Raw genomic sequence first — 22,419 nt, 5'->3', positions numbered from 1 at the left:
GACCAGGCCGGCCTCAAACTCATAGAAATCCACCTGCCTCTGCCTCCCAAGTGCTGGGGTTAAAGGCGTGCGCCACCACCACCCGGCTCTTCTTTGTTTTCTGAACTATACATTTTTCTGTGTGGATCCATGTGTGTCTCTCTTGGGGTCCTCTTTGTTGTCTAGGTTCTCTGGGGTTGTGGACTGTAGGCTACGTTTTATTTGCTGTACGTCTAAAAGTCACGTATGAGGGAGTGCATGTATCTGTCTCTCTAGATCCACCCATCAGAGGCTCAGAGCTTTAACATCAATCAGCGGAGTCTGGATAAGCTGACAGAGCACTGCATACTCACCTTTTAGTCTTAAGATTTGTATTTTCATCAGGCTGACCTGAAGCCATTGCTTTTTCTGTGTCTCCAAGGTGTAAATCCGTTCTGGCTGTTTTACAGACATCTGTTAACTGCTTTTTCTACAATATGGATTTCAGTACAATGGAAATGCCAATATATCTAGAATTTTTATCTCTTTTAGTAAACTAAAAATTCACGTAAGCTTCAGGAAGTTGAATCTATCTGTCACAGGTCAAATAGACCCCAAATAAGTAAAAATTCCAAAAACTGTAAGGTTTTCTTTTAAGTGTCTAGATTTTAACTTCTGTCCCTAGTCTATATGTTGCCAGAGGCCGCTTGTTCATTTCCCAGTTGCCCAGATCTGAAACAATCACATGGAAATTGTATTATTATTACAGCGCTGCTTGGCCATAGGCTCACGCTTATTGGCCAGCTCTTATATCTTAGATTAACCCATTCCTATTATTTTATATTTTACCATGAGGCTCATGGTTTACTGGTACTGGCAAGTGAGCATCTTTCTCCTCTGGGGGCTCAATGGTGTCTCCTTGACTCCACCTACTCTCTCCTCCTCTATCTGCTTGGAATTCCCGCCTTGCCCTATTCTGTGCTGCAATAGACCCAAATCAGCTTCTTTATTAGCCAGCGGTATTCACAGCATACAGAGGGAATCCCAATCATCTCTATCTGTCTCTGTAGATTTAACAGACACCACCCAGGGAGCACTGGTAGACTGCAAACTGCTGAGCTCTGGGCTGTGATGTGACTGCTCTGTCCCTTTACCTGGATCAGCTAATCCTATAGATGCCCCGTTGCCAAGCCTTTGACTAGCTTTTCAGCCTTCCTTGGCCCTGAACGACTGATGCCCCATTTCACCTGGAAGCAGTTACAGAAAAGAATACATGATCCCTGTCCCCTTAACTGGCTGAAAGTGTTCAGCCAAAGGCAGGCACCCTTTGGGGGAAACCTGTTGCTTACCTGCCAATCATTCTGGGATGGTCCAGCAAATGTAAAACAAACCTGTTGGATACAGAGAAACAAAGGAGACTTTAACAGAATTAACTCGTGACTGGCAAGGAATGGACTACTCCTTCCCTTTGCTCCCCCTCCGGGTCAGAAATACCCCTTACATGAAAGATCTAACCCCTGTGAGATATGTTTGGAAAACCCCTGCCCTGTTTAACTACTAATTTTCCTTCCTCCAGTGCAGATGCCACAAAACACCCACGAGGCGCTGTTCCATTGTTCCACCACCTGTTAAACAGACCACATGACCACCAGCCAAGAGACCTTTCTGGGTCCCGCAAGAGAGGTCCTCACATGGTCCTGACTAATCCCTCTGCTGTCCAAGTCAATGGCATCTCTTCCCGGATACATCATCTGAAACCTGTTCCAGCACAGATGCCAGAAGAAGAGGAACCCACTGCCGGTAAGACTGACCAAAGACAATGGGGAGCAGGCAAACGCACCTTGGCCTGAGTGCGGCCATTTAGATTTTAGACTCCATTTTACTCGCAGGCTGAAATAAAGCTAAGATTCCCAGGCCCTAGGGGAGCTGGGAACCTTCCAGTAGCTGCCCCACCTCCTCCCTAAACCACAGAAACATCCTGGCGCCCACGTGGCCAACTAAATCCACGTAAAACCTGAAAGGGCTTGAAAAAGAATTCTAGATAAAAAAAAAAAATACAGAATTTAACACAGCTTCTTGCTGTTTGCTGCCGGCTTGCCGCAGCTCCTTTAAGAGAGATTTTCCTGATTCAGCCACAGCAGGAAAAAGCCCCAGCTGGCCATACAGCCAGCGCAACCTCTGGCTCTTCCGGGAGATGGAGCATTTGAGTGGGGTTTGCGAGCAGACTGCTGCAGCTTGCTTAATGGTGGCATGGACTGGCTGAGTGCCTAGAGATGGGGCACTGTGCATGCCTCTCAGGGGTGGCAGCTCCTGAGCTGTGTGGAGCAAGCGGGAAGTACCATATATACCATAGTAATGGAGCAGCTTCAGTTTAAGACTGGGCAGGCAAGCAGGTAGTACCTTATATACCATAATAATGGAGCAGCTTAGGTTTTAAGAAGCAGCATTTCAAAAAGTGCTCCTGGACAGTAAAGAATTACAGATATGCAATAAAGACAAACCCAGATGAGTCACAGTGTTGGACAAATGTACGTAGGCTTGGAAGAGAGAAGAAAAAGAGTATAGGGAGTCATAAAATAAAGTTAGTGCTTAAAAAAAAGGGTAAAGTCTTTAAAGAAACAGAGTACAGATAATCATAGATTAAAAGGGGTAAAGAAAAATAAGCCACATAAAAATGGAAAATTCACAGAGTCTGGATTATGTATATATATATTTATTTATTTATTTATTTATTTTTTTTTGGTTTTTCGAGACAGGGTTTCTCTGTGGTTTTGGAGCCTGTCCTGGAACTAGCTCTTGTAGACCAGGCTGGTCTCGAACTCACAGAGATCCACCTGCCTCTGCCTCCCGAGTGCTGGGATTAAAGGCGTGCGCCACCACCGCCCGGCGATTATGTATATTATTGTGTTATCTTTAAATTTTTTTGACTGCACAGAGACATTTGATTCTGGGAACTGCTAAGCTAAGCCAACATATATATTTCTTTCTTTTTTGGTTTTTCGAGACAGAGTTTCTCTGTGGCTTTGAAGCCTGTCCTGGACCTAGCTCTTGTAGACCAGGCTGGTCTCAAACTCACAGAGATCCGCCTGCCTCTGCCTCCAGAGTACTGGGATTAAAGGCGTGCGCCACCATTGCCCAGCTAACATACATATTTTAAAGGTATCTTGAATTCAAAATTTGAGTCTAAGGATATGTTGCTTTGGAAAGGAGGTTCTTCTTTTGTTTTCACAGCAGATGAGAACCTGTGGATTGCTTCCAGACCAATGTGGTTTGATGGAACAAGAGCCCCTGAAAGGTTGCTGTAAACACCCCCACAAAGAAAATACTTCACCTAATAAACAGCAGGAAGAAGTTTGGACAGAACTGTGCCCATATCCCCAAATATTGTTGTAAATGTTTCTTTACATTTAAAGGGGGATATGCTATAGAGATGGATACTTTGCATTGGTATGGATCTTGCTTTATTGATAAAAATTTAAGGTCAATTTTGTTTTATATATATGAAATATATGTTAATAGCTATCATCTATAATAGTCAAGCTTGTAGTCATGTTAGTTAGATTTTCTAGATGTGCAGAAATGTAGTTCAGATGGATAGGTATTCTTCAAATCTTCCAGAGATCTTCAGAATATGGCATTTAAAGTGTTTTAAGAACTTAGGACTTGGGCTGGAGAGTTGGCTCAGTGGTTAAGAGCACTGGCTGCTCTTCTGGAGGACCTGAGTTCAGTTCCCAGCAACCACATGGTGGCTCACAACCATCTGTAGAGGGATCTGATGCCCTCTTCTTCAGGCATAAAGTCATACATACAGATAGAACACCTATATACATAAAATAAATAAATCTGTTAAAAATGAAAGAAAGAAAAAAAAGAACTTAGGACTTTTCTCTTTTTTATTTTTTATTTTTTTTTTTTTTAGACAGGGTTTCTCTGTAGCTTTGGAGCCTGTCCTGGAACTCACTCTGTAGACCAGGCTGGTCTTGAACTCACAGAGATCTGCCTGCCTCTGCTTCCTGAGTGCTGGGATTAAAGGTGTGTGCCACCACTGCCTGGCAGGACTTTTCTTGACAATGAGACATATCTCTTCCTGGCAGCACCAAGCTACTTCAAGAGGATGTGGGGCATTGAAGAGGCTCCTTATGGAGTTGGTTAGCCATTTGGGCAAGAAATTGCTCTTGCCAGGACTGCTTCATGGTACGCTGTAAAAACTGGACATGCAGAGCCCATAGAGAAATGACTGCTGAACTTGCCTAAAGGTGAGATGATCCTTCAGGGTTCCTGTTTTATGAAAGAGTCTGTGAGACATTCTGTGAAATACAAGAAGAAAGTGACTGGCAAACTGCCAATATAAGTGGAATTGTCTTTGAAATTTCCTGATTCATGGAAAAGTCTGCTGAATACTATGAGCCTATAGGCTGAAGATGGATGCCCCAATGGTACAAAACTTTGGGTGACTGTCCAGGCAGCAAGATGTCTCTGTTATTTCTAGAGTTTTTCTTATAATGCATTTCCTGTTTACTTAGTTAATATTATATCCTTCTGGAGTCTTTGATAGAGTTGAAGACAGATATCTATAGTTATAGTTTTCCTTAGTTCTGATAAAAGATAAAGTAGATATAAATATTGTATCTGTAATTCTAGCTTGATAACTGTTTTGCTATATGTAATTTTACTATGTTAAAGTTTAAGCCTTCCTTTTTATTTAAACAGAAAAGGGAAGGTGATGTGAGAGTCCCCTCTGTGTGCTGTGATTACCATTAATGAATAAAGAAACTGCCTTGGCCTGTTGATAGGGCAGAACTTAGGCAGGTGGGGAGGGCTGTACTGAATGCTGCCAGAAAGACGGTGGAGTCAGGGGGACGCCATGGAGCCACCAGAGCCAGACACACCGAATCTTTGCTGGTAAGCCACTGCCATGTGGCGATATACAGATTAATAAAAATGGGTTAAATACAAGAGTTAGCCAATAAGAAGCTAGAGCTAATGGGTCAAGCAGTGTTTTTATTTAATACAATTTCTGTGTGATTATTTCTGTTCTGGGTGGCTGGGATAAACAAGCAGCCTCTTCCTTCATTTTTGTGTTTGTAAACCCTGCTTCTGCCTTGCTCAGGGCTCCTGAGTCTTTGTCCTGCCACCCTGACCATCAGTGACCGCTCCTGTGGTGACGGCTCCTGTGGTGACGGCTCCTGTGGTGACGGCTCCTGTGGTGGTGATGGTTCCTGTGGTGGTGACCACTCCTGTGGTGACGGCTCCTGTGGTGGTAACGGCTCCTTTGGTGACGGCTCCTGTGGTGACCGCTCCTGTGGTGATGGCTACTGTGGTGGTGATGGTTCCTGTGGTGGTGATGGCTCCTGTGGTGACCGCTCCTGTGGTGATGGCTACTGTGGTGGTGATGGTTCCTGTGGTGGTGACCACTCCTGTGGTGATGGCTCCTGTGGTGATGGCTCCTGTGGTGATGGCTCCTGTGGTGACTGCTCCTGTGGTGGTGATGGTTCCTGTGGTGGTGACGGCTCCTGTGGTGACGGCTCCTGTGGTGGTGACTGCTCCTGTGGTGGTGATGGTTCCTGTGGTGGTGATGGCTCCTGTGGTGACGGCTCCTGTGGTGGTGACGGCTCCTGTGGTGACGGCTCCTGTGGAGATTTCTTTAAAGTCCTTGGAATCCAAAGCACTGCCTCTCTCCTTCATGCCACATAATGGCCTAGGTGTAACACCACCAAAGGCAATGCCAATGCAGATTGCCTATGTAGATGTAGCCACACGGGGCCAGGTCCAGACTGCTGCTGTGGGCTATGTCTGTATCTGTGGTCCAAGAGCAGCCAGTGTCTGGGCTGATGTCCACGGCTCATGTTGCCATAGGGGGTCATAGGAGCCATGTGTGTTGAAATTCAAGGGGCATGCTGAGCCAACCCTACCCTCACTGGCCCTGAGATAGCTGTCCCTACCCCACACCATAGGTGATAGCGCTGGCCCCAATGGCATGGGCCCAGGAGAACTGACTCTGGCCCTTGCCAAATGGGGACGGCTCAGCTACCACCCAGACCACATCCTGGGCCTCGGGTTGGCTCACTCTAATATCTACCCCATCTTTGACCTGCTGGAGTGTGTGAAGGGACTGGCCCTGTGGAACAAACCCCCAGAATCTCCATGACTGACTCGGGACAACAGCATGAAGCTGAGAGGAGCTTCGGTGAGGGTCCGGTGACAATGGCACCAGCGGTCTTGATCCAGACCAGACTCATTGCAGCGGACATTTTGTGGGTGCGGCTGGTTGGACAAGAGGGTACACTGCTTGACACACCACAGCTCCCGGTGTCGCGGAGGAGCGAGGAGGTGTTGGAAAGGTGGAATTTTTCTGGTTGTTTTGTTTTGAAGTAATTTGGGGGACGCTGCAGGGATGAGGAGAACTGGGAGGGGCTGAGAGGTGAGTGGGATTGGGGTACATGATATAAAATTCCAATAGAATCAATAAAGAATTATGTTTTTTAAAAAGTAGAATGCAGATAGCTCAGTGAGGTGAAGACAAATAACCCAAGGCTGTAGACACGTCTGGGCTCAGGCAGCCTGGAGGCCAAGCGCTTGCCTGACACAAAGAGACAGAAACAGAGAAAGATGCAGACAGACAGAGACAGAGAGACACAAAGAGATATGGAGAGACAGAGAGAGGGAGAGGCAGAGAGAGACACACACACAGAGATACAGAGAGAGGAGATAAGCCTGGGACCCTCGGTGCTCAGGACTCCTAAGCCCAGCTCATGCCTTTGTTTTGGACTTGAAGACCGAAGAACCACAGAGAAATTAGGTTCCATCTGTGTGTGTGGGGGGGGGGCTGTTGTATGGGACAGAGGCTGCAGGGACCCCAATTCCCCACCCCAGCCCCTCCCTGGGGATTCTAGGCAGGGGCTCCACCCTGAACCACGCCCCCAGCCCCATTTTTGTAAGTTTTGTCTTGTTTTTCAAGATAGGGTTCCTCTCTATAACCCTGGCTGGCCCGGACGCGTCCTTTGGACCAGGCTGACTGGAGCTGACAGAGATCCGCCTGCCTCTGCCTCCTGAGTGCTGGGATTGAAGGTGTGCGCCACCACCGCCCAGCTCCATTTTCGGGTGTTTTAAGTAATATTCTGGTCACTGTTTTTTTAGTCTCGGGAAATACACTATTTACCCCATCTCCATATTCTGTTTATTCCCTTTGTTCTAATAAATCCTTGAAGACTTGTGGTGTTCTGGAATCTTCTTAGGCACTCTTATTCTGCAGTTTATCTTTTCAAAGGCTCTATGGACTTATTCAGGACCAAATGCTCAACTCTGTCCAAAGAGAGTCTGGGTGGGATTGAGTTCTCCAACAGGAAGTGCCCTGTTGAGGGCCAGGGGTGGGCATGGCAGCTGCTGGTGGTTCAGCCAGGACTCGGGTGTTGAGCCCCTGTGGTGCGGGGTGGGGGACAGGGAGGGGGTGGTGACCAGCTGACCCTCTGCAGGCCTGTGCCTCCTGCGGGAAGCCTCAGCAATGCAGCTCCCAGAGTCTGCCATGAACCTGGTTCCTGTGCGCACCCCTGACATCACGCTGCGGTTATGAAGCCGCTGCTGGATGCTGTGCACTGACTGGACTCAGATACAGAAACGGAGCAGGCAGGTGTGTGTTCCGCAGTTACCAGGGCAGATTAGGGAAACGGAGGCCCACAGTGGGGCAGACCCTTACTTGGGTCACCCAGCATCCCACATCTTCATCTTGCCTAACCAAGGCTCTCTCTGTCCCATGGTGCCCTCATGGTAAAGTGGTATTCTACCAATGCCAAGACTGTGAGGCGGAGGTGGGAGAGCAATTAAAGGAAATAATCAGGAGCAGGAGGGATGGCTCAGTGCTGTCCCCTTCGGCCTCTGAGGTTGTTACTGTATTACACAATGCACATATACACAAAAACAAAATAAAAAACCAGCCATAAAACCCAGAAGATGAAAGCGTATACAAGACTCCCCACTCCCTCCCTCCATGCCCCACCTCCAGCTCTGGCTCCATTTCTATCTTCCTCCCCAATTCCCTTATCAGAACTGTGCCAGGAGAAGCCCTGCTCGTCTGGCCCCTCCGGGCTCTGGCGGCCCCGACATGCCTGGGCAGAGCTGAGGCACCTGTGGAACCGCACGCTTTCTGTTGCACGTCAGAGGGAGATCTGAGAGCGTGCAGCGAAGGGGTGAGGACCCCTCACTCCCACTCAGGGCTGTCACGCAAAGCAAGTTCCCAGTGTGACCCTTTCCCTCCCAAACATGCTGTTTTGAGTGACTTATAGAAGTTTACACACCCAGGGGTGTGGGTGTGTGTTTTAAGACAGGATCTTGGCCAGGCGTAGTGGTGCACGCGAGATCCCAGCACTTGAGAGAGGCAGGCAGATTTCTGAGTTCAAGGTCACCCTGGTCTACATAGTGGGCTCCAGGACAGCCAGGGCTACACAGAGAAACCCTGTCCCCAAGGGTCTTGTGTCACAGGAGCCGTTGCTCTCCTTCCACCACGTGAGTCACCTGGGTGGAGCTCAGGCCACCAGGCTGGGCAGCAGCGCCTTCTCTTGCTGAGCCATCACAGGCCCAAGAGCAAAGAGGCACAGAGTACCCCATTACCCCGTTATTCTCAAACGTCCCGACAGGAGGCTAAGGGCTCAACATCGACCGAGTGTGCAGGACCACACCGAGCCGGTCGGGCAGTGGTGTGTCACCATTCCCAGCTCCACTCACTCCCACTCACAGGGAGTCAGAATGTCGGTTTGGCTCAGGCAGTGCCCCCTTGCCTGTCATCGACCCACGGCTGTCTCGGCTTCAGTCACCTCCACAAGGTGGTCGGACCTTTGCCAGAGGCAAGTTCCAGCTTTGGCTGCACCAGAGTCTCAGCCTTCTCCTTGCAGCATGAGAATCCTGGGGGAATTCTAATGTTTTGGGGGTCCCTTGTTTAAATATTCTGATAGGCAAGGGAGGGGCACAGGTGTCCTTTAGAATTGCATTTCTGCCGGGTATTAAATGTCCAGCTAAAGCTCTTGGCCTGTCTGCTGAGCACATCAGTGGAACCGCATCCTGTGTCCTAGCCACTGAGTGCTGGTTTATGATCTTCCGTGACCATAAAAGTTTATGGCATGTGACAATCAGGGTGACAGGAACCTGCTTTCTGAGGCCAAGTCACATGCCTTGGCTTGTCACGAGCCACCCTCCCTCCATCTCTTCCTTATTGTCAAGCTGGGTTTTTATCTGACCAGAGAAATCATTGGCCAAGGCAGAGCTGCAGCTCTGAGTGGCAGGAGATGCCCCTGGTAGCCGGGGACCCTGGGAGTAAGGATGGAGCCAAGTGAGGCTGCTTCTCAACAAAGTTACATGCATTGGTTCACACATTCAGCTCCAGACCCAGAAAGGCTGAGATAGGAGGATGTCTTCAGTCTGGAAGCTGAAGGCCAGTCCAAGCGGGCCATAGAAAGACCCCAACTGTGAGCCTGGTCTGAGGCCCAGCAGGTGACATCAGACACACAATGACATGTTTGAACAACTTTATTGGTTTCTGGGTAAAAAGTGTGAGGTCTCCGGGAATATGGCCTGGCAGGCCACTTTCTCCTGGGGTCCCAGACACCAAGCTGGGGACTCAGCAGCAGCTCTAGGGTAAAGAGAAGGCACACTGGGTGAGGAGGTTGGGGGGCAGACGAGCCCCCTCCATGAGATAGTGATGGTTCCATGAACAAGCCAGGGCCCCCAGGCAGGCCAAAGGGAAACACTTCACATGGTGGGGCTGCGGCCTTCCTGGGCAGGACCCCAGGAAGAGCCTCAAGCCACCAGCACTAGTTAAACCTCTTAAAAGAAAAGTAAGTTGCCGTGGCGCACGCCTTTAATCCCAGCACTTGGGAACAGAGGCAGGTGGAATATCTGTGAGTTCGAAGCCAGCCTGGTCTACAAAAGCTAGTTCCAGTACAGCCAGGGCTTTTAAAGAGTTACCCCCCAAACCCAGCTTTCTATGTTCTGAAAGCCCCCCAAAGCAAGCTAGAATGTGAAATCTTGAGCCCCAGTGTGACAGGGAACTTGGCCACGGCGAGCCACATCCCAGCGCAAGTCCCTGACACACCCGACGTGTGCTTCCCACAGCAGTGGGGGGAGGGACGTTCAGGAAGCAGTCAGGGCCTCCACTGTTTCTCATTATTTTTCAAGTTTACTTTTAATTTTGTGTCTGCGAGAGTTCAGTGTCTGGGGAGGCCGCTGGAACCCCGGAGGAGTCACGGCGCTGAGCCACCTGTCCAGCTGCTGGGGACCAAACGCAGGTCCTCTGCAAGAGCAGGCAGAGCGCCAGTGCCGCCTTTCAGGGCCTGTCATCTGTTTTGCTTTTGTTTTTCAGACAGGGGTTTCTGTATTCCAGGCTGACCTCCCGCAGCTCCTTCTACACTCAAGGCCATCCTCCTGCCTCAGTCCTGAGTGATGGAGTTACAATAGAGAGGCACCAGGTTCTGGTTCTTACTCTTTTTTTTTTTGGTTTTTCGAGACAGGGTCTCTGTGGTTTTGGAGCCTGTCCTGGAACTAGCTCTGTAGACCAGGCTGGTCTCGAACTCACAGAGATCCGCCTGCCTCTGCCTCCCAAGTGCTGGGATTAAAGGCGTGCGCCACCACCGCCCGGCCCGGTTCTTACTCTTTAAGAGCAAACAAAACTCGCACATTTTATCTGTGGGTCTGAGTGCGCCGTGGCGTATGTGCAGAGGACAGCTTTTGGGAGGCATTGCTCTTCCTCCTTGGAGTGCTTGGGGATCAAATCAAAGCTTTTAGGTTTGGTGGTAACTGACTTTACCCACTGAGCCATCTTGCCTGCCCCTCTTTCTTGCTACTTGATGACTATATAGGGAGGCTGGGCTTGAACTCCTGATTCTTCTGTCTCCGCTTCCAGTGCCTGGGTGATGAGACCCGTACAGCCTGGAAATCTCAATACTTGTGACCAATACTCCTAAAGCAGGGACAGGTGCCACTGACAGGCATGTTCAACCACCACTCAGGGTTTAGATTTTCAAACCTAAACATTTAGCTGGGTTCATTCCCCATTACTGCATAAAAACATGAAACAGGCTCTCGCCTGCAGCCAACATTGCTGGGCGCACCTGCCCCCGCTATTTTGCTCCTCCTGTGGATGCAGGGATGGTGGGCTGTGGGAGCCAATCTGAGTCGCTATTGCAATGCCATCGGCGCTCCACAGGGCCCCACACGGCTTTGTCTTTTCGTTCCCAGAGGGAACTCCTGGGCTCAGATTCTCCAAGGGGGAGGAATGTCGAAGGTGAGCTGTCTAAACAGTGTGTGTGTGGGGGGGAGCTTTCCTTGCACACAGCGAGGTCACCCACGGGGTGAGGCACAAGCAGCCTGTGTACACAGCAGCTGCCTGGCTCCCAGCCCCTCAGCCTCAGAAGCCCACCGCTTTCTGGAGGCTTCCATGCCAGTCAGAAGAGCAGGACATGAGATTCCGTTTAGCTGACACTGTCAGTATAACTTCAAAGACCGGCAAGTCAGACATGGTGGCTTCCACCTGTCGTCCTGAGATGTGGAGGCCGAGGTTCAGGGTCATTCTCAGCTACGCAGTGAGTGTGAGGCCAGCCTGGCCTACACAATACCCTGTCTCAAACCACAAAAAAACTCAGAAAGATCTGGGTACTACAGTAGTGATCCAACCTCGGCCGCCCTGGGCACAGCATGCTCAATCCACAAGCTACGTTCCCATGTCCAAGCTGACAGTGCAAATCACTTTCTCGGGTTGAGAGTCCAGACGCCACCATCACTGTCCCTACTCATGTCCCCGGCTTCCAATCTATGCCAACATTACTGCTCTTCCTCTACCACTGGGTTAGCCTGGTGCTTCCTACTTCATCACAGCACTTGTGAGGTCCAGGCGCCTCCACCTCAGGCCCTGCCGGGAGCAGCAGGGTTGGGGGTGACCTGGTCCTTAGGGGTCAAATGTGTCCAGGTTAGGCCTCCACCTGGCAACTACCAACCCCCTGAGCCCCACCCACCAAGGTTCTCGGGCCAGGAGAGGGGGATGCCTAAATAAATATCAGTCCCTCAGCTCAACAGTAGCATCTACAAAATGACAGGCACACCACTGGGGTGGCCAGAGGGGGCCTGCCTGAGCACAGGTGAGACAAGATGGGTGAAGACATGGCTTCAGGGCACATGGTGGCACCCTGTCCAGTCCCAGACCCCTCTCCTGGGTCCTGCCTGAACCTTTAGGGAGTTTAATAGTGGAGTGCAGCCTGGAGCCCAGCTGAAGACTTGACAGAAGACAGGAGGATTGCCACAAGTTGGAGGGCCAGCCTGAGCTACAGAGCTCAGGAAGACAACCCTGTCTCAAAATACAAAAGCCAAATAAAGTCACTGGGAACAGACACCAGAACAGTGGTACTGAGGCAGGAGGATCAGAAGTACAAGTCCAGCCTGGTCTACACGATGTCCCAAAGTCCTGAGTCCTCCGCATGCAGAAGGGCCTTGACTCGTGTCCACAGTCACCCCGGGGGGAAAGAGCGCCAGAATGGCAGGCAAGTCTCCCCAGGGTACCCTCACCCCTGAGACGCCTGGAGCGTGGAAGATGGCCTGAGGAAATCACGCCAGAACAAGGAACATCTGAGCTGAAAAGTAGCTAGACCCAGCATACAGCCCAGCACTGGGCAGGCCAAGGCAGGAAGGTCAAGAGTTCAAGGTCAGCCTCAGCTACACAGTGAGCTGGAGGTCAGGCTGGGCTAATGAGACCCCCGTCTCAAACAATAAAACGGTACAGTGATGAGCTGTACCTCAGAATCCAGGTTCATCCAATTCCCTCCACAAAATACAAGGTGGCATCCAGAATGCATGTGGCTTCTGGTGGCGGGAGCTGCACTTTGTCTTGGATGGAGTCCAGGCCACAGGTCCCATCTGCCCCTCCTCCAGGCCTGAAGTTCAAAGGCTGGCTGGAGTCCCAGGCACACCAGATAGTTCACAGATGTCCCAGTGACTGATAAAGCATGTAGGAACATGCCCGGGCACCGCAGCCTCTGGTCCCAGGTCCCTCAGGGGACACGAGAATCTGTTTATCCACAGACGCTGGGAGATGCCAAACCCTTACTCTCCTGGCACTTAGGAAGCTGAGGCAGGAGAATGAGGAGTTCAAATGAGACTAACCTGGGTTACCTAGTAAGGTCAAAGGGCCAGAGAACCTGACTTAAAAAAAAAAAAAAAGACAACAAACCCCTCTGAAAAATCAAAAATAAAACAAGAGAAGAAAAGGTCATGGCTGGGTCAGTGTGGCCCAGGGAAGGGCCAGGCCCTTGGTGGCGACAGCAGCTTGCTCTTCTGAGCAAAGGGAACCCACTATGGAGACCCAAAGAATGATGACATTTTCAGGACAGGAGGCAAAAGAGGCCTCACATCCCAGGAGAAAGAAAGACACTTGTTGATTAAGCCTGAAGTTTTAACAATGGGGATATAAATTATTCTGCTCCCTAATCTAGCACTGGAGGGGGGAGGAGGAGGAGAAAGGGAGAGGAGAGGGGGATGGGGGACAGAAAAGGCAGCCAAGTTCCAGGTGGCTTTCCTAGGGACCATCCAGGGCTTAGAGACATGGATTAGCGCCAACTCCTTTCTAACACTTGGTGAGACCCCACCAGAGAGACAGCTCTGACTCCTGTCCACAGCCCATGGAAAGTGAAGTGTGTTGGGCCAGGCAGTGGCATGGCAGGTGTTCAGGCCACCAGTCTGTGGCCATCTCGCCCTGGTCCCAGCCTTGGCCTCTGGGGACAGCAGCTGCATCTCCAGACAGCTTCATCCACTGCCTTGCGGTCCACCAAGGCGAGGAGAGGATGTGTAAGCCAGGACCTCCTCTCAGAGCGCTGGGTGTGTGTGGCTGTCAGTGCTGGTGACAGCAGCTGATGTCCCCTTCCACCTGCTCCAGGACACCCAGCATCTCCTCGATGATGGCCCTCAGAGCCCGGCCTAGCTGGTCGGCATTATAGGGCTTGCCCAGTGGGGGCACGTGGACAAAAGCTGACCGGCCACGGCCCTGGTAGAGCGAGGTGTAGTAGGTGAAGTCACACAGGTACCTGGGTCGGGGAGGAAGGGGACACTGGGTCAGAGTCAGTTCCGGGCCACGGCCACACCCACCCTCTGGGAAGCCCGCTAATGCCTGGGAGGTGGTGGGGAACCTAGGGATGAGAGGAATTTGGGGGACCCTGGCAGCCTTCTCTCTATTTTCTAGAACTTTATTTTGCAGGGCACGAGGGCACACACCTTTATTCCCAGCACTTGGGAGGCAGAGACAGGCGGATCTCTGAGTTCTAGGCCAGCCTGGCTATACAGTGAGACCTGGTCTCAGAAACAAAGGTGACTGGAAAGATCTCTGCTGTCCAGTGCCCAGGCTCACTGCTGGAGAGGAACCCCAGGAGCTACCCACCCCTTCAGGTGCCCGGGACCCCACCTGCCAGCGTCCTGGGAGATGGTGACAGACACATCCAGCCCCAGCATGGTCACCCTTTTGCACACAGCATCCATGTCAATGATGGAGTCGATACTCTCAGGGCCGTCCTCCACACAGCACTGTGAGCCGGGGCAGAACCGGCAATTATCCAGTCCTTTGTAACCCTTGTTGTGCCCACATTTCTCCAGGGTCACTGTGGTGGCCATGCCCGACACCCCAACATGTACCACGAGCTGGGGAGAGAGGGGCAAAGCTTAGCAGGAGCAGATACCCACACAGGGGGTACAAAATGACTGTTAGGCACACACACACACACACAGGGGGTACAAAATGACTGTTAGGTAGATACACACACACACAGGGGGTACAAAATGACTGTTAGGTAGCTTTTTAAAAAAAAAAAAATCTTTTTTTCATGCCAGGGATTCTCTGTGTGGTCCTAGCTGTCCTGGAACTCCCTATGTAGACCAAAGTAGCCTCGAACTCACAGAGATCTGCCAGCCTCTGCCTCCCAAGTGCTGGGATTAAAGGCGTGCGCCACCACCCAGTTTGAGGTGTTTTGAAAGTCACTTTTTTTCTTTATTAATACTTCCTTTGATGGTGCTGGGTGCACCAGGGCCTCATACACTCAACATTTAACTGGAACTTGCTCAAACCCTTCCTGGCTGGCACACAGAGGGCGGCAAGGCGGTAAGGTCCCCAGTCACTGCCTGGGGTGTGGCACTGGCAGGCTTGTGCCAGAGGTGATGTGGTTTGAATAAGAATGGCCCCACAGGTCCATTATTTGAGTGTTCAGTCGCCAGGGCTTGGAACTGTTTAGGAAGGGTTAGGAGGTGTGGCACTGGAGGCAGATGCTGCCCTGTGATGATGCTAGACTAACCTCTGGAACTGTGAACTGGCCTCTTGTTGGATGCCAGCTTTTATGAGTAGTCATGGTGACTACTCACAGGCCAGAGCAATGACTAGGTGGGTGGATCTTCAGGGGGCCCCTGTGCACCGCTCACCTGGGGGCTGTGTTTCTCCCATAGCGCAGGGATGAGCCTTTGGACGGTCTGGTATTCTACAGGGATTTCATACACGTGCAGGTCCACGCTGTCCCCAAGGCCCAGTTTCTCCAGTTCCTGGGAGAGAAGACACTATGTGAGGGTGGGGGGCTGCAGGGACACCCATCTTCAGACACCAGGCAGTTCAGCTGCTGCGCTGTGTGCCGTCACCCGGCGCTCGGGACTGGAGGCAGGACCAGGCGATTAAAGTCGTCCTCTGACCACCTCGCAACCCACTGAGTGCCCAGAGCAGCGGCTGGGGCAGCAGCTTCTCCTCGGGATCACGGCCGCTGCAGGGCTGCTTAGGAAACACCAGAAAAGATTGGGAAGCACAGTACAGACCTGGGAAAGATCTGGGTTTGTCGGGGCGAGGGCACTTCACGACAAAGGAGGTTAATGCTGGGTGGTGGTGGCGCACACCTTTAATCCCAGCACTGTGGAGGCAGAGGCAGGCGGATCTCTGTGAGTTCGAGGCCAGCCTGGTCTACAGAGCTAGTTCCACGACAGGCACCAAAGCCACAGAGAAATCCTGTCTCAAAAAACAAACAACAACAAAACAAAACAAAAAGGACGTTAAACCAGATGTTGCTGTCATATTCCTGAGGATTGCCTTAATACTTGAGAGGTTGAGGCAGGAGGATTGTTGCTAGATTAAGGCCAGCCTCCTTCTCTACATGAATCAAATTCCAGGCCAGTCAGGGCTTCATAATGAGACTCTGTCTCACAAAACAAGAAATTAAGGAAAAAAGGTTCGGGGCTAAGTTCACTGTTAAGAGCACTGGCAGCTCAGTTGGTGCAGTGCCGTAGTTAAGTCAGTGCCCACTGAGCGTGCAGGGGAGGTACTGGCCCATGCCAGCGCCAGGTGTGGTACACACCTGTCAGCCCAGACATTTGCAAGGTGGAGGCAGGGGTCAGGAGGTCAAGAAGACCCTGTCTCAACAAACACCTAAACTCAAACAAAAAGCATGAAAGAAAGAACAATTTCTTCCTTCTGGACTGTTCTAGACAGGGGACGTGCGCCACCTGCTGGGTGAGCATCAGGGGAGGGGGCAAAGGGCAAGTCATTGTCATGGCAACTGTATTTGATGGACTTTCGAGCTTCACTGGTTAACAAACTAGAAAAGCAAAATAAATACCCTCCCTCCCCGCCCCCTGGTGAGCCAAGTGGTGTTTCTGTCACTGGGCGCTCAGAGGCCGAAACTGAGCCAAGAGGGTTGCGGTGAGTCCCAGGAAACCTGGGTTATAGGGAGACCCTATCTCTCCGCTCTTCCGGGGGGCCCAGGTGACTTACATTTGCGAGGAACCCCAACCTCAGGCATCTAGAGGCATTTGCACCCATACACACATGCCGCCCCCCACATACACAATTAAAACAAAGCTAACTGGGTGGTGGTTGTGCAAACCTTTAATCCCAGCACTTAGGAGGAGGCAGGAGAAGCCTCTGTGAGTTGTAGGTCAGCTTGGTCTACATAGTGAATCCAAGATAGTCAGGGTGACATAGAGAAACCCTGTCTCAGAAAACAGACTAAGAAACCCCTACACACACACACACACACACACACACACAATCAATGGCTGGTGTTTGGTATGCGCTTGCCCTCAGTTCCTTCCCTGCGAGTGGCTGAGACCTATGTGTGGCCCGGATGAGCAGTCTGCAGTAGAGGGGTTCCAGCAGGTGATTAAAGTCCCTGTGAAGGCGATGAGCCTCCACTTTCTGTGAGGACTCTGCTGGGCAGAGGACAGTGTGTGGGGACAAGTCACCCTCATCTGTCTCTGCCTTTGCCCGACACCCCAAATCCCACCCCGCTTCCTCCTGGCGCACTGCTCAGCATGCTGGAAAGCTCCGGGCCAGAGGGTGCAGCTGTGGCTTTGTCCAGCCGAAAAGACAGCCACAAAACCGGGCACGGCTGTAGCTGCATCTGACCGGGTCCCTTGACCCCACCACAAAGGCCTTCTTTGTTTGCTCGCACTATTCCTGGAGGGTCTGTCTAGACTTGTGCTGGCAGAAATCACCCCAGGGTATCACCGAGCTCTGGGGCCCACTCAGGGCCAGACTTTGCAGTAACAAGCCAAAGGCTTCCTGGCCCTTGACACCACCTATTCTCCCATGGAGAGATGTACAGCCCACCACCTCAGACCTGGGAGGGATGAAGAGAAAGCTGGCAACGAGGGTGCCCTCTGTGATCCCCACACTTGGGAAACTGAGCCAGGAGAATCACCTGCAGAGTGAGGTCTTATCTGAAACCGATTAATCGGTTTCTCACAGAAGGTATGCTGGAGCACACCTGTCACCCATGGGGGAGCTGGGCAGCAGGGTCGGGAGTTCGAGGTCAGCCAGGGAGCACACCTGACATCCACTGGGGAGCTGGGCAGCAGGGTCAGGAGTTCGAGGTCAGCCAGGGTGCAGACCCTGTCTCAAAACTTCAAAAAGGGGGATGGTGGGCAGTAAGGTCTGGGAAGGTGGCTCAACAGGTAACAGAGCTGATGGCCAAGCCTGGTAACCCGGGTTCGATACCGAAGACCCATACTGTGCTCTCTGCCCTCCCATGTGGGCCTTCCCACATACACAACAGACAATGCATAAATAAATAACATATGTTTAGGGAATAAGATGAGAAACAGTTTGGTTTCTGTACGAAACAAAAGTTTCTCCTTGGAGCGCAAAAGCTCCAAGGGAATTCCCAAAGATTGTTTAATTGATTTTCCTTTCTATTTACATGCAGATGGCGGAGTCTGGAGCCCAGGAATCCAGACACCGGCTTTGTGTCCACTCAGCCCATGAAGTCTCCTGTCTGCAGCTCACACAAAGCCAGACACACAAGTCTGCAGAGACACACTGGTTCTTTTTGTCTGTGGCTCTGGGGAGCGGGTGTGCAAGCAGGGGCCCCAGCCACACTCCCATCTGCAAGGTCCCGGGGACCCTGGGGTCCTCCATCCAGCTTGCGGTGTGAAGGTGGGAACGAAAAGGGGGCAGCAGCAGCGCTGAGACTTCTGAGGTGGGGAGGGTGACGAGCTGGTGGCAGGGGATGTGGGAGTCTTGGGTGGGAAGAGGGACCTTAAATCACACAGCTAATGGGCTAAAATTAATCCGGGTCTGGCCGCCCTCTCTGCCAGCCAATTTATCTAAGAACCAAATGTCAGTCTTTCTCTCTCCACTCAATTGTCCCTGAGTCCGTCTGAATGTCCCGTCTGGAAGGAAACCCAAGTCAGTGGAGCCCGCTCCTTCGATCAAACTCTGGGAAGAGACGCCTGCTGAGGGTTACTGCCCTCCTTCCCAAGGGGCTAATCCCTCGCCCAGTGTGCCCCTCTGCTCCCCAGCCTTGGCAGATTGGGCTGGGGTTAGTTTGGTTTTTTAGCCAGGGTCTGACTAAGTAGCCCTGGCTGTCCGGGAACTCTCTGCCTCTGGAGCACTGGGATTGAAGGCGTGCCCACACACCAGGCCAGCAGGAAGTGGAAAAGGCTTTCAGCCAGGCCTGGTTCTAGCATTCGGGAGCCCAAGGCAGAAGGATCATGAGTCTGAAGTTAGCCTGGGCGATACAGTTACAATTAGGCTAAAAAATAAAGCAAGAAAACAAATGGGGAAAAAAGCGCTCAACAAACAAACTGGATTGGTTCGCATCTAGGATGTTTAAATTGTGTTTAAACACGTGGGAAGACATTCGGCTCTGGGCTAGGCTGCCCCCCAAGCCTTCCAAATTACCTGAACAGCGATCCAGCTGGCATTCACAGTGTGCTCCCCAAAAGGCCCAAACCCTGAAAACAGGAAAAGAGGTGTCACTGTCTTCCTACCCAACACACCCCCACACTGTTTATCACCAACCCAGCCATGGACAGGGACCACCTGTGGGTCCCAAGCTGCCTGGAGTCCACTTGCTGAGGCACCGGCTGCCGTGCCTGGCTTCCTTGTCCCGTTAGAGCTCACACCTGGTGGACACCCAGGAAGTGGGTCTCTCCTTTAACAACTTCACTCTCCAGTCAGGATACAAACTACAGTTATATTGTCATTGTTTGTGATGGGCTGTCTTCCAGCTCTGGGAACCCAGGACCACGGCCCTCATGAGGAGTTCACAGGCTCTGTGGGATCTCTGTGTGCTGGGCTACCTGAACACCGCCTCCTCCTGGTCCCTTAGCCTCTAGGCATTACCTCTGACCAAGGCAAGCTCGAAGCATTGTGGCATTTGGTTTCTTTCCTGGGTCTAGTAAAGATTGAGTAAAGACTGAAGCAGAAAGAGGAAGCTATTTTGCTGAGATCTCACAGCAAGAGAGTGGAAAGCATTGGGTTCAAATCCTGCTAAGCTGGCTAGCCACTGGGTTGACAAAAAAAAATACATTGAAAAAACAAAAAAGAAAAACCAAAATCAACACACCCAGCTCCTGACCTAGGAGCCGAGGAAAGAGAACTGGGAGTTTCAGGATACATGAGACCCTGTTTCAAAATAAAGAGAGACAGAAAGATACCTCAGTGAGCAAAATGTTTGTCACACAAGGACCTGAGTTCAGACACAATATACAGTGCCTGTGGTGACCCACACTTGTACCCCAGGGCTGGGAAAGTAGAGACGGGGAGATCCCAGGCTCAATGATCTAATCTAATGCAGTGGCTCTCAACCTTCCTCGCCCTGTGGTGACCCCAGCCATGGAGCCATTTGCTGTAGCCTCATAACTGTGAGTTCCCAGCTGCTGTGACTGTAACGTAAACATCTGTGTTTTCCAATGATCTTAGGCGACCCCTGGAAAAAGGGTTGGTTAACCCTAAAGGAGTCACAGTCCTCTAAGAATCCGGGTTAATGTAACTCAGGTGTAAGGGTCCCACCTGCTGCCAGTGTTAAGAGATGGCCACCATACCTCAGGACAGCAGGTGGAGGCCACATCTTGGTAACACCTCATCATGGTGGCACACACTGTTCATCTCAGCTTTTGTGAGTCTAAACAATCACCCTGAGCTTGTAGCCAGCCTGGGTCACAGAGTAACAAAATGACACTCTCTCTATAAACCAACCAGTCAAATAAACAGACCGCCATAGTACGCTCCACGGGATGGTGACACGGTCATTCACACCTGTCCAACAGGGGAGCAACTTCCTCCAGTTTGGAGGAATTACAGCCAGAACCTTCCTCAGTTACAAAACACCTGTAGGAGTTTTCCTAGCTTGCTTCGTGTGGCCTCTCCCGGCAGAGGTTTAACCTGAGTGCCCTCCTCCAAGGCCTGGCGGAGTAGACTCCACCAAGCGGCCCCAGGCTGAGTCTCAGGAAATAAGTACAGTTAGCTTCCGGGGATGTTGGTGACAGCAGCCAGAAGTCACTGGGCCATTCTGGGGTCAGGCTGATGCAGGCCTCCACCTGCTCCGATCCGGGTTGCAGGCCCCCCAACAATGCAGGGTGCTGAATCAACCGTGTGTCACCTGGACTTTTCCTGGCGTAAATCCGCCTTTGTCCCGGAGGTCAAGGGGTGGGGACAGGCCGGAGCTCGGGAGGGGCAGGGAGGCGCTGCAGCGCGCGAGGGGACCTGTCTGCACCCCAGACCCCAAGCACCCCGAACTCCGGGCCACGGGACCTCAGACTTTTCAGGTCGCCAGGGCCGAACGGCGCTGTCGCGGGCGGCGACAACTGCAAAGCTGTGGCAACCGCAAGACCTGCCCCGCCGCCCCCAGCCCGGCCTCACCTACCGGTCACCACCACAGCCTTCCGCGGCTGCTCCATGGCCGGACACGCTCACTGGGACCGCGGCGGCGGAGACTGGAGCGGACACAGACCGCGAGCCCCGCCCGGCCGCCCGGCCCCGCCCCCGAACGCTGGGCTTGCGCGGCCACGCCCCGGCCACGCCCCCGAGCAGATGCGCGGCCCCGCGGGTCCCGCCGAGCCCCAAGCGGGCCGCTAATCTCCCCCCCCTCCAGCGCCCGGGCCACGCCCTTTCCCTGGCCACGCCCCTCTGGAGCCGCACCCCTACCCAACCTCGCCCCCGAGTCTTCCAAGGCCCCGCCTTCAAGTCCTGCCTGGGACCGGGCACGCTCCTGGCCACGCCCCCGAGCGCCACCGCGTCGGGCTCCAGCTCCCCAGACGCCCAAGCCTAGGCGAGGATACCTGGTTCCCATTTGGCCCCGCCCCGGGCATTGCCCAGTGCTTCCCCCCCACCCCCTGCCTGAACACGCCCATTTCCTTCAGCACCCTCCTCTCCACTTGCTCTTGAGCCAGCTCCGCCCCAAGCCCCGCCTCCAACGTTTAAGTGGGCAATGGGAGTGCGCCCCTCTCCACCCTTCCCAGCCTCAGTTTACCTTCCTGTAAGAAGGGGACATTTACTTCATAGGATATAGCCCCTTACGAGCTCGCGCACAGGGCCAGCTCTCTGAGGACGGGCCGATCATTTATTTATCAACTTCCATGAAGTACGGATTGTATACCTACGTCTCAGAACGGTCTGAACGGCGGCGGGGGAGGGGGCGCTGGGGAACCCTTTAATTCCGTTCATCACAAGTCACAAACAAGGACACTGAGGCAGGGTCAGAGCTCTCTTAGCCGAGGCTGAAGGGACACAGAGGGGTCACTCCAGCACAAGGCCGAGGGAAGGGCGCAGGAAAAAGGGAAAATCTCTATGTGGCCTTGGTGACACGCCACCCCAAGGCTTTTGCTCAGTCGCGCACCTCCTCCTCCTGCCTTCTCCAAGTGTCAGCTGCATTAAAGGAAGCTTCCTCCCGCAGAGTTTCTGTCCCTCTACGGTCTGCCCACCCATGCTCTCCCACAAGTCCTATTTTGCTAGTTTGTTATTTTAAATCGTATTCGTTACTGTGGTGTGTCCATCTGCTGCTTACACGGGTAGTCTGACCACACCACCACTGGGCACACGGGACTTCCGTGCCAGCCTGTATCCTCTACTGATTCCTGTAAAAACACCCGGATAAAGAAAACATAGCCCCCTGGCGGTGTCCCCAGAGGCGAGGCTGGCCTTGGACAGAGCCACAGCATCAGGTGCCAAGCAGTGACCCCCGTATTCCA

At 52.3% G+C, this 22,419-nt stretch overlaps 1 protein-coding gene across 1 annotated transcript; it reads right to left on the bottom strand.

Annotated features, from left to right (window-relative positions):
- Positions 1 to 9,489: 9,489 nt before the first annotated feature.
- Positions 9,490 to 21,226, bottom strand: Pgpep1 (pyroglutamyl-peptidase I). Its single transcript, XM_057752875.1, has 5 exons — positions 21,096 to 21,226; positions 19,130 to 19,182; positions 15,391 to 15,507; positions 14,387 to 14,619; positions 9,490 to 14,012 (listed from the first exon to the last, which is right to left on the bottom strand). Exons 1-5 carry the CDS (start codon positions 21,127 to 21,129, stop codon positions 13,820 to 13,822), a joined length of 630 nt encoding a protein of 209 aa, XP_057608858.1. The 5' UTR covers positions 21,130 to 21,226; the 3' UTR covers positions 9,490 to 13,819.
- Between the last annotated feature and the right edge of the window lie 1,193 nt (positions 21,227 to 22,419).

This window comes from Chionomys nivalis, chromosome 20 (assembly GCF_950005125.1).
Source record: "Chionomys nivalis chromosome 20, mChiNiv1.1, whole genome shotgun sequence".
Taxonomy (NCBI): Eukaryota; Metazoa; Chordata; class Mammalia; order Rodentia; family Cricetidae; genus Chionomys; species Chionomys nivalis.
The sequence above is the reverse complement of the archived record's forward strand: the minus strand, read 5'-3'. Positions and strand labels throughout refer to the sequence as shown.